This window comes from Schistocerca gregaria, chromosome X, assembly GCF_023897955.1.
Source record: "Schistocerca gregaria isolate iqSchGreg1 chromosome X, iqSchGreg1.2, whole genome shotgun sequence".
Lineage (NCBI taxonomy): Eukaryota > Metazoa > Arthropoda > Insecta > Orthoptera > Acrididae > Schistocerca > Schistocerca gregaria.
In genome coordinates this window covers 221,284,747-221,297,054 of record NC_064931.1, presented here as the reverse complement: position 1 = coordinate 221,297,054, position 12,308 = coordinate 221,284,747, and the positions used below count along the sequence as shown (strand labels likewise).

Here is a 12,308-nt window from a genome sequence, read left to right as displayed (position 1 = left end):
TCCTCTCGATTCTCATCATGTACCTAGGCCATAGAGTGGTTTACACCAACAGCTCGATGGCTGATGATTGTGTAGGTTTTGTGTATGTTCATGGAGGACATATTGAACAGCACTCCTTGCAGATGCCTGTAGTGTTTTCACTGCAGAGCTGGCAGCGATATCTCGTGCTCTTGAGCATGTCCGCTCATGCCCTGGTGAGTCATTTCTCTCGTGTACTGACTCCTTGAGAAGCCTACAAGCTATAACCAGAACTACCCTCACCATCCTTTGGTAGCATCCATTAATGAGTCCATCTATGCACTGGAACGGTCCCGTCATTCAGTGGTGTTTGTGTAGACCCCATAACACATCGGAATCCCAGGCAACGAACTTGCCGACAGTCAGGCCAAACAGGTTACGCGGAAAACGTCTCTGGAGATGGGCATCTCCGAAACTGACCTGTACTCTGTCTTATGCTGCAGGATTTTTCGGCTTTGGGAAACAGAATGGCATAACTGTACACACAACAAACTGTGTGTTATTAAGGAGACTATGAGTGTGTGGGAGTCTTCCATGCGGTCCTCTCACAGGAATCAGCTGTCATCTGCATTTTCAGCATTGGCCAGATGTGGCTAACACACGGTTACCTCCTCCATCATGAGGAACCACCTTGGTGTCACTGAGTATCGCAAATGACTGTTATCTGCCTCTTGCTGGACTACCCATTTTTAGCCCCTCTGTGGCACACTTTTAACTTTCCCAGCACCTACCTTCAGTGTTGGGTGACAATGCCCCAAAAGCATATTTAGTTTTACATTTTGTGCATGAGGGTTGGTTTTATCATTTTATCTAAGTGTTAGCGCATGTCCTTTGTCCCTCTGTGTCCTCCACCCTAGTGCTTTTAGAGTAGGAGGTTTTAATGTGTTGCAGAGTCGCTGGCTTCTCCTTTTCATTCTCATGGTCAGCCAGTTATGGTAATCTGCTCTCTTGTTTTGATCTCTTCTACATGTTTCTTGCATCTGTGGTTTTCTCGTCCGATTTTGTCCATTTCAGTGTTTGTTGCTCTTCTGTCATTCTTGTGGTTTTCTCCTTTCTTCCAGCTGTTTCTTGTATGTTTCAATTATTTTACTCCCACCCTTGTGGAATTACTTTAATCGGAACGAGGGAGCGATGACCCAGCAGTTTGGTCCCTTGCTCTCTCTATTAAACCAACCAACAACCTTTTTCCACTTAAAGTTTTCTTCGTTTATTTTCAAAATATGGTTTGGCATTGTTAGGAAGCAGACTGATTTTCATGTTTTTATTGGTATTGCAGGTGTTTGTCTTAAGCGTGTGATTCAGATGGACTTTCACGATTCTGCAAGATGTCTCGTTTAGCCAATTGTAGCGTTATGTGGCTGATCACAGTGGAATAATATAATGTAACACACACGAAAAACCGGCCCCGAGAGCCAACTGCTCACCAGTTATGCACGATTTGTTGAACAAAACAAGCAGAATAGGTAAACATATAATAATTAGGCAGTAAAGAAATAATAAATAAGATAATGCAGACAACAACTGCTAAACAATAGATGACGATTGGTGGGCAACAATCAAGTACTCGGGGCTAATTTTTTTGTGCGCCACCTGGTACCACTGAAATAATATTGTGGAAGTTATCGTATTCTCTATACGAAATGTGACACCAGACACTCAATTATAGAGTGTGATCTTCATTCAGTTGAGAGTTGGTCTGCCTTCCATAACAATGAACATGCTGTTTTACCTTGGACAAAAAAAAAAAAGAGAAAATGGCCACTTGTGTGTGCCGTGCCGACTTCCTTTTGAAATAAGGAAGTAAGCTGATATGCCCTTTTGTTACCTGAAAAGATGTATGTATGACATACCATGTAATTTTTATGTAGATCAGAAGGCCAGAGTTCAAAAAAGGACTGAAACAGATCTAGAATGGGCATGTGCAGTGAACAAAACGCACAATAACTAGATACTGAACTAGGAGCAGTTGGCAGTGGAACTGTGACAAGTTGTCACGCAAAGGAGGATGAGGCCGGCCAAGGGAGACCGTGACAGACGGGAACGGGACCGAGGCTGGAACGAGACCGGCCGACGTGCCGTTGTAGGAACGAGCCGACCATTTCCTGTTCTCAGGAACTACACATAGAAAGCCACGACTGAAGTGAACTGAGAAAGAATTCCTTAGAATTCGTTCCTCACTCCTTCCGTTCATCTTGGTGAACCATTTGTTTAGATCTGTTAGTTCACGAACAACCCATCTCTAATCTGGAGTATTTGTGTTGTGGGATTGTTGTAAGCAGTGATCTGCATCTAGGTCACACTGCAGTGGACAGCTGTGTCAGTAAACCATATTCAAAGGGTAAATTGCAAGGTATTAAGTCATTTATGTAGTATTGTTTCTATTCTCCTATTGCTTAACAGTTGCCATAGCTCATCCAGGTGGTGGAAAAAACCACCGCAATTCCACTGGAGGATTAAGTGATGGTGAGACTGGGAAGGCACGAAACAATGATGCACTCAACGCCTCAGGGTCACCTGCTGTTACCAGATGAGTACCTGTGCGATCGACATCCATTGTCTGAGGGCCCAGCGAGATCTAGGTCCTCAGTGGATTATAGAGAGCTCGTAGGTAGTAGTGGTGTGGGTGCCTGCTCAGTGCCTTGGTTGTTTGGGGTCCTTTTCTCTTTAGGTTTCTCTTGAAGCTCCTTAGGTTTGTCTGGCTGGGAGGGCTTCACTAATTCAGTCTCCGGGACTGAGGACGATCATGAAGCCTTAAGACCAGCTACCTGTGGTTGCTTCAGCCACTGGCGGGTGTCAGCTTTGCCACTTGTAGGAACCTGGGAATGGAGTAACACAAGGTATCCCTTCCTGGCGAGAGGAGCTTATGAAGACTTACCCTTCTCTGGCTGAGACGTGGGGACTGACATCCTCAATGGTTGGGAAGGGGGGACAGGGTGGTGTTTTCCTGAACTAGATTGTACAGGAACAACAGGAAGGGAAGTGCCCCCACCATCAAGGGGGCAGGTGGAGTCTGACGATTTAGGGTCATATTTCTTAGCATTGAAGTTAGACCTTCATCACATAGAGACTGCTGGTGTCTGACCACCAGCAAGAGATGACATACTACCCATCATGGTGTGTCATCGGCCCTGATGCAACCCACTCTGACCAGAGGCCCTCCACATGGGCACCATCCAGCTGCAGCAAAGACCATCTGTCAATATGGCCATTGCCGGGAGTCCAAATGTCCCAGGGTGACGAGCATCTACTCCTTGGCATACGTGGGAAGTTAACGGCGCAGGCATCAGCAGAGCAATCCTTGTGTGGGCAGACGGCTACAACCAGTAGGGTACATGGCAGCCCCAGCACAATGGACTGACTACCGTGCTTGACAGTGCAGAAAGTGATACTGCACAGAGGATGGAGGAAAACGCAGCTAGCAGGGTGACCTTGCCCAACTGCTGAACAATGAGCGGAAGTAGAAATCTAAATCAAAGACGGATGTGGGAGGCCACAGTGCATGATGGACACTATGCACCATGTAAGGCTTGATCTTAGAGGAAATTTTGAAAAATGGAAGTCAAACCATACAGTGGGCCACATATAAAAGGCGAAACTTGTGACACTCCATTTAATCGCTTCTTTCAACAGGCAGGAATGTCTTGGGCCTATTCTAACCCCGGACCTGAAGGGGGAGCAAAAGGTTGTATCTGTCAAAGGACATTGCTTACAGTGAATTGCCTTGTACCACTCTAATGTAGCTGCATAAATTATTGTGTGCAACTGGATCCTATCATATCATGCAAAGTTACCACATTTTCTCAAGTGAAAGACAACTTTGATTGTAAGATCACTCCCCCTTCCACCCCACCCCCCTTTTACTCAAGAGACTTCTTGAGGAAACTTTATTTCTGGCATATTCTGACCAATCAAAATTACAAACCATTTTAGTTACAAAGTATCTGCCTAGACAGTTAACATTATATCTATTCTACATTTTCGCTGTTTATTGATAGTATACATTTTGATAATACAAGGATAAGTAAAAATAAACAAAAATAAATGTTTTATATTAATTTGTGGACCACTTTTTACATTTTTTGCTTACTAACACTGTCATCAATTGGAATCACTATTTTTAATCATAATCCTAATAGCACAGCTGTGAAATGCGTATCTTCATTCTCACAAATATTAGCTGTTGCTTCGAAATATGTTGTGATTTCTGAGGCGGTTGTTATCATAGGCCATGAGAACACAGCTGTATGTATCTGAATAAATATTCAGGGTTGCCACAGGTTTCTTCACATGAAATTCCCAACATTTCCTTGATTTCCAGATGAGGTTTAGCATTTTCCCTGACAAATTTTGAGATCTGAAGGGTAAGTTAAGACATAAGTTGATGATCTGTCTTTGCAGCTATGGTACAAGAAACGATAATGCAAATGAGAAAATATCTAAAAATAACGTGCAAGAAGATGGTTTTTCCTGATGTGAGCAAAAATCTTAGTCCAACATCAACATCTTTTGTAATGAACTGTTTTTAAAATGGAGAAAGCAAGCCAAATGGTGTGTGTGTGTGTGTGTGTGTGTGTGTGTGTGTGTGTGTGTTTCATTAAGACCACTAATGTTATTTATTTCAATAAAACAAAACACATTTTGTGACAAAAATACGCATTTCCTTGGAGTCACAAGACAGATTTATAATACCTTCATTGATTTCAGAAATAATCTCAGAAGAAAGTAGGCCTCTTGAAAGAAGTGTATAGAGCGGTGAATAATTGTGTAAACCAACACTGCAGGTGACCACCTATAAAATGTTGGTTCTACTATGATTGTTATGGTCAGTTAGTACCTGCTGTGTTATATCTATTATTTTACAGGTATTGTGAGACTTTTTAGTTCATAGCATACAAACCACCAGCGACTGATACAATTTTCTTCCTCTTAACGTCCCTCCTTTCTAACTTATAAATCACTTTTAAAGTGACAAAATGCACTAAGAACAAATAAATGTCTAAAATGCCACACTGTACAACAAACATGAGGGAGGGGGGCGGAGGGTGGGGAGGGGGGAGGGGGGGGTGAGAGAGAGAGAGAGAGAGAGAGAGAGAGAGAGAGAGAGAGAGAGAGAGAGAGAGATGTCCGAGAAAAATAAGTTTAAATTTCAGTGGAATCCTACACCCAGCATATGTTTAATAGTGAATAACTGGTACTGGAAGTCACCAAAGGATTTTGTTTCTATATCTCAATAATATGCAAGATATGAAAACAATTCACAGCATACAGTATACCACCTTTTTGTTCCTACCCCTGTACAGAGTGAAAAACTGGCAAAATAAAATGTGTGTACGGCAAAATAAAAATCCTTTGGCCAATTTCAGTCCCAGTCATTTAATATTAAAAATGCATTGGAATACAGGATTCCATCGATATTTTTATTTTCCCAAGACTTCTTATTCCCCGTTTTTCTTCAGAGAAACATTATCAGTGGCAAGTTTTGAGTAACATGTAACTTCTGTATTGTTATGTTAAAATATGCTCCTTTTGTCAAAACACAACAGTTTACCAATATTTATCTCAGTAATATTCTAAAGCAGTTGAAATAGTGACAGAATCCTGAAACAGTGCATTTTTATACTAACAACGGACGGCAAGACAGGTGAATAGTTTAGGGATAGTACACACTCGGTATAAACAGAAACATGCAATTTCTTCACTTACATTGCTGCACAGCCAACAGCAATTCTTATTTCATCAGTTATCTATCGTCCTTAAAACATACATTACTTCAATGAAAATATCTGTAGTAGCTCAAATATCATGGTAGATATGAGGGGTTTCGCATATTAATGGTATGGCAATATACTCTCCTCCTTGCGGAACATCACTTGCCAAAATCTCATTTCGGTATCTCCAACCATTTATGACATACAAGACATGTTATGAATATTTCACTCTGGCCTTTTCAATGACACGTACTATCCAAATGAAATGCTTTACATACAATCCATTTTCTTGAGATTGGAGATAGACTGTAATATCCTACTAAGTTTAACACTCTGGAGATGAGAAATGTGGCTCATCCATCCCATGGATTATACTCTAAAAATATGAGTGGCATATGGCATGTGTCAGGCTGTTTCTCAGCTATGTAAATGTATTCCAATGTCTGTCGTCCATATAAAGGTACTAGATGATGCTTGTGCTATAATGAAAAACCACAGATGGTAGCACCTGTCGTTCGCACTAGCAAGAAATTAATATGGGAAACACTGTGTGTGTTACTTGCTTTGTGACGTTCATGGTCACCTTGTAGACGTGTACTGTGTGTCACAGGATCACATGCAGTGAAAATAACCTGACTGTTGTCTGCTACACACTGCATATATTTTAAAGATGGGCTACAGCATGAGGGGATAAAAAGTTTCTGGCAAAGAACTGTGGTTCAGTGATTGATAAACAAATTTCCAATTTTGATAGAAGTGATGAACAGCTATTTGTTTTATCACATTTTTCTTTAAGTGTGCATATTGTGTGTTGTACAGCAGAAAGCTCATGGCAAAACAAGAAATCCATGCATCCAAAGTAAATGTCAACATTAGAAATGATAAAGATGAGACCTGACTTTTTTTCAGACTGCAATGGAAAACAGTGGCCAGCTATTGAGCTAGACCATTTTTGCGAGGCATCAAAGTGGTGGAAGAAAGTTTTTTTAAAAAATTTTCATTACACTGACTGTAAATTCAACATAAAAATTGTCATTGATAAAAGGCCATGTTAGTTTGTGATATTTAATAGAAAAAAGATCCCTCTTTCAACTGCAATGAACTGCAGTAGAATCTGCTCCACAAAATTCAAAAAGCCCACAAAAAAGGACAGTATCAGTCAGTTGAATAACACCTTAGCAGCCCAGTCCTCAACTTGTTGAACAATTCAAAATATTCCCTACATTTCAGCTGCACCAATAAATGACCTAACATACACCAAATGCAAATTTACAGTGACCCTCTCACATTGTGTAAGATATAGTGCAGAAGCTAGCAGACTTGTTTGACTATGTTAGCAGCAACATGAAAAAACTGACCTATCTGTGATATTTCTCCAATAATTTTTAAGAAATAATTTGGCAAAAAAATAATTAATTGATTGATTAATTAATTAATTAAATTCTCACACATCTCAGATTCATTCGTCAGCTCCATGATGAACTGCTTACAATTTTGTTAATGGTCATAGTTATTGTGATGTTTTACAGTTGAGGAAACTACTCCAAAGAATTTGGAAAGTTTGCATTGAAAAATTGGGGTTACTATTAATTTGCATTTAGTTGCATGGTAAGGGTATATGAAGGGTATATGAAGTGCAGCTTATTCCTCAAACTTTTATGGCTATTACTGTCTATCTCCAATCTCGAGAAAATGTAAAGCAGTCTGTTCCGATTACACAAACCAGCAAGAAACATACCCCACATCTCAAACAGTTTGAGATATCGAAACAAGATTTTGGCCACACGATTAATATGAAAAACTTCTATACTTATCCCAAAATTCAAGCAACTAAAGATTTTTCAATGAAATAACATAATTTTTAAAGATAACCAATAGCTGGTGAAATGAAAATTGGTTTGGGATTTACAACAATGTAAGCGATAAAATTGTATGTTTACTTTTATATTGAAAATGGGCTTTGTCATGAACTATTAACCTGTCTTTTGTTCAATTGCTAGTTTGATAATACACAGTTTCAGGATTCTGACACTATTTCAACTGCGTCAGAATGTTAGTGATCTGAATATTTGTTAACTCTGCTGTATTATAGAAAAAACAGATTTTAACAAGGCAACAACAGAAGTTACGTATTTCTCAAACCTCATCACTGATCATGCTTGTCTGAAGAAATGAAAGAGAATAAGAAGTGTGGGGAAAATAAATCACAATTTCTGTTGAAATTTTGATGGAATCCTATACCACAGTGTATTTTTAAATATGATCAGGATTGAAACTAGCCACATGTTTTTATTTCAGTATCTCAATGATCTGATAATTATGGTACCCTTTAAATATGCAAAACTGTGTCAACAAAATCACTCGGCACCTAAATCAAGAAAATGTGGACACCCTGAGGATGAAAGCAAAGGAGGAATACTTAAGCTGTTCACTAAAATTCCTAGGCAAATGAACACAAATTGACATCTTCACTATCCCCTCGACACACCAGATAAGGTCACAAAGGCTGGCGAGGAAATGTTTATGGAAATTCACAAAGCATCTGAATATCAGCAAGATCTGAATAAACTCCAATATCTGCATTGTTAAAAGCATCAACAAAACCAAATTCAGCCCTTGCCTCATTGCCATCAACCACAGTAGCTGTACATCAAAACCCTTTTAGAGTTTATTTACAGCTATATTAATTGTCTGCTTTTACATAATGCTTTTTGCAATATCCTTTCTTGTTAGATACAAGTTACTTATTTACAGATATAGCAATGACTCAACAATCCACAACTGCAGACCAAGTGGGGATGGAACTGGGGAAGGATTGATTGATCTACTCAATGACAACCAAAGACCCAGTAGGCCCTGAACCTATAGTGAACATCATTTGCTGATGATCTACTGGGTGTGGGGATCAATGTTGATGCTAAAAAGCCAGCATTACATGCCCCATGGTTTGCGACTTGTGCCATGATTATGTACAAATGGTGCACCATTACTCAAACTGCAAGACGATGATTATGATGATGATGATGACAAACAACGATTACTGAGCTTTGAAATTTAAACATTCATGATAAGATGTTATTACTAATTAACTAATGTAGATTTTCCATTGTTTACAAGTTCAGTGGGCATTAAACATTAATTTTATACCATTAAAACGCTATTTTTAATCATTTGCAATTTTTCCATCCCCTTCAACATGGACACTATTAGCTCTAGAGAAAATACGAGGAGGACCTCAGTTGTACAAAATTTTATGCTGTTTAATTTTGTACTGGGAAAATTATTCGATACAAGCTGTGGTTTTCGAGTTAATTTATGAAGAACATAAGAAAGTTACCTTTATATGCTCCTGCAACCCAACTCTCTCACCCCATGGGTGGGGATTTTCAGTATGTTGGTCATGAGACTTTCCCTACCAATGAGCAAAAATTTGCAACTACATGACTTTTTTCCCCTAATTTTCCTTCATTGACTGGACTATGAGTGTTCCATCAGACTCCCAAAGAAGCCTCCTGACTGGCCACTGCAGGTAGCATTCAGAGAACATTACAATGAAAACAGCGGCAGAGCTATTATGGAATACATATGAAGCGCCCTGCAGACAGCAGAAAACAGAGCCTGTGAGAGAGCTGTCTCGCATGCCAACAAGTATGCTTACAGTGAACCTTACACCATGTGAGACAGGCTTTAGCACAAGCTAGACAAGATTCTGTAATCTCTACAAATGTACCTGGCAAACTGCTTAATCTAATGAAAGTTATGAGGTTATAAACAAAAAAGATTTGTAATCTAATGTTCAAGAGAAAGCTCTTATATAACCAACGTAAGTTTGTAGAACATTGTTTCTGCAATGTAACCGCATAGCAAGCCAACAGTTAAATGTCACATGTGAAACTAGGCAGAGAGATCACATCAATCTGTACAGTGATTGTCAATGGCATACTTTGACACCTAAAAGTGTGACATTGGGTCAATAGAATGTTGCCACATGACTACCTACAGCCATTAACAACACAATCCATACACAATCACAGTGGGTTAATAAAGGAAGAACCCACACATGCCCACCCACATCCATTACACCACCAACCAGGCTGGCTTGCTCGCTCACTAGCTTTGGAACTGTCTGAGCACAATAGTCTCTTCAGGAGTTAAAAAAGCTGTGAAAGACACTCTTAGACCAGTGCTCCCTCCCTCCCTCCCTCCCTCTCAGCACTAGCCTAAGAGTGTCTTTCACAGCTTTTTTAACTCCTCAAGAGACTATTGTGCTCAGATTGTTACAAAATTGACACTGAGAAACCATACGAGTAATGATTTAATTAATTCCTGTGATCTAAATGTCTTACATCAACACAGTAAATTTCAGTTTCAAAATGCTACTCCTGTCAATCTATTGCAGTTTTCATGAACTACAGTGCATAATAAAAAGAACCACAAAAATCATATTTACGGCAGTGAAAAGTTTGTTCAATTCTTTGCATAAACACACTAGTTAAAGTTATATGTAACACTTTCAAACTGACATTGAAAGAGCTCGGCTATAGGAGTACATAAATAGATACAAACAAACTGCAATTTAATAGTACAAACAGTAAAGACCACATGTTATGTGAAGCAAAATAAGGGTTTAATTTGCATGCAACACATAAAGACATCTGCTAATTACCAAATCAACATTAAGTGAAAACAGTACTATCCAATAACTATTTCTGCACAATAAGGTTTTCATGGTGAAGAGTGACTTTATGTTTATTACCTGTAACAATTAAGCTAATTTGTTCCCAGAAGTTTGAAAATACTTTCAGAGTTTTTATTTTTAGACTGTAACTTTTTTACATAATATCAAATAAATAAATGTTAATAGTGTTACAACAGCCTCTTGACCCAGCTTCCTCTAATTTTTTTTATACTATCAATGTAGTGGTTATATGTGGAAAATGTAGTTAGTAGAAGTGGCTAGTGACAATCACACTGATAAAAATTCAGTGTACTCTTTTAGAGCCACAGAGGGGAAAATCTGAATATTACAAATGAAAACTAAGGTCACCAAAATAAAATCTCTACAGCCATGGAAGACCAACTCACTGCTTAAGATTCTGAATAACCTTCAACATCAATACCTTTCTGGATTTTCTCTGCACAAGCTCTAAAAGAAAGCCATAACAACTCAGTAAGTGCTTACACACAAATTTGACTACATATTTTCCTGTTATTGTTGCATTATATTTTTTTTATTCTTGGCTGCAATCATTATTTAATATTTTGGAGAGTAAATTTTTATAGAACACAAAATTTTAGGAACACTGATGAAATTATTAAGTGTGAACAATAGGCTACATGATTTTACTCCAGTTATAGCAAATACAACCAATTTAAAATCTAGAGCTTCAGGAAGCTTCATCCATGGCAACTTTTGTGATGTTCCATGACTGAATGGTGGTTACTGGTTTCAGGGACATCTGAATGAATGGAGAAAACCAGCAACCACAGTCACATACTAAAGTGTCTTCTCATAGTGACAAACCATATTAAATTTCTATTCGGGCATTACTTTTGACGTGACAACAACATAATAGTAGTAGTAATAATAATAATAATAATAATAATAATAATAATTTCAATGATGAGACATTTTGTAGTAGTCACAAAAACTACTAATGAGCAGCTTCTTTTCCCTCTATCCTCAACAAGTATAGTTACCACAATGAAAGGATACTTTATGCACGGACAAATATACAAATGCAAGAAACTATTTTTTTTATAGGGTAAAATGGGTTCACCTCTGGAAAGAAAGTTGGAGAAGGGGCAAATGAGAGAGATTCACACATTCAGAGATGAACCTGTGGTGAACCAGAAGTATTTCTTCCCTTACATGTACCAAATAATGACACCATTTTTCTACCTAAACTGGCTTTATCTGTAACATTTCTGCAATTTAAAAATTTCATACACATTTTCAGTTAAAGTATTTATACTTGCTGTATTATTGTTATAACACCTCTACCTAGAAAATAAACCTTGGAGTTTACATTTACCTTTCGTTCTAGAGATCCTGTCTCCTCTTTATCACGCTGATCAGTACGGGCTCTATCAGAATCGCCATCCACTTCTGACTGTTTTTTCTCCTCCTTGTTACCATGTTTCCCATCTTTTCCATCATCATCCATTGTACTTTCATCGTCACTGAACGCCAGTTTCTGACTGCAACATTATTTTTGCACAATATGAGTTTACCATCCAACAGGGTAAGTAGAGTTAAATTGAGAACGGTATTACACACATATGAAGATAGATGTATGAGGTTCCTACATAAAAAATCATTACAACTTACTATTACAGCAAAAAAACGCAAAAAAAAACAAAAAACCACATCTCACTTGTAATCAATATCATCGTGTGCCGCCCAACCCGCATCACGAGCAATATCATCCATTTTGCTGAAATCCTCTTCCTTTATTATTGGTCTAGTGATCACCTCATCATCAACACTTGACGTCGAACGTGTTGAAGGTGACATGAATCTACAAAATTAATTTTTTTAAATAAAATATTGCATCTAGTATTACTGAAAGTCATTATAAT

At 38.5% G+C, this 12,308-nt stretch overlaps 1 protein-coding gene across 13 annotated transcripts in view; it reads right to left on the bottom strand.

The window, feature by feature from the left end:
• LOC126299474 (protein PRRC2C-like) overlaps window positions 1–12,308 on the bottom strand; it is a 226,870-nt gene that overhangs the window by 157,901 nt on the left and 56,661 nt on the right. For all 13 annotated transcript variants that reach the window (XM_049991396.1, XM_049991404.1, XM_049991399.1 and 10 more), the window contains exons 9-10: window positions 12,104–12,247; window positions 11,762–11,927 (exon numbers count right to left, since the gene is read on the bottom strand). In XM_049991396.1, the coding sequence (XP_049847353.1) occupies window positions 11,762–11,927; window positions 12,104–12,247 (310 nt within the window). The remainder of the gene's footprint in view (window positions 1–11,761; window positions 11,928–12,103; window positions 12,248–12,308) is intronic.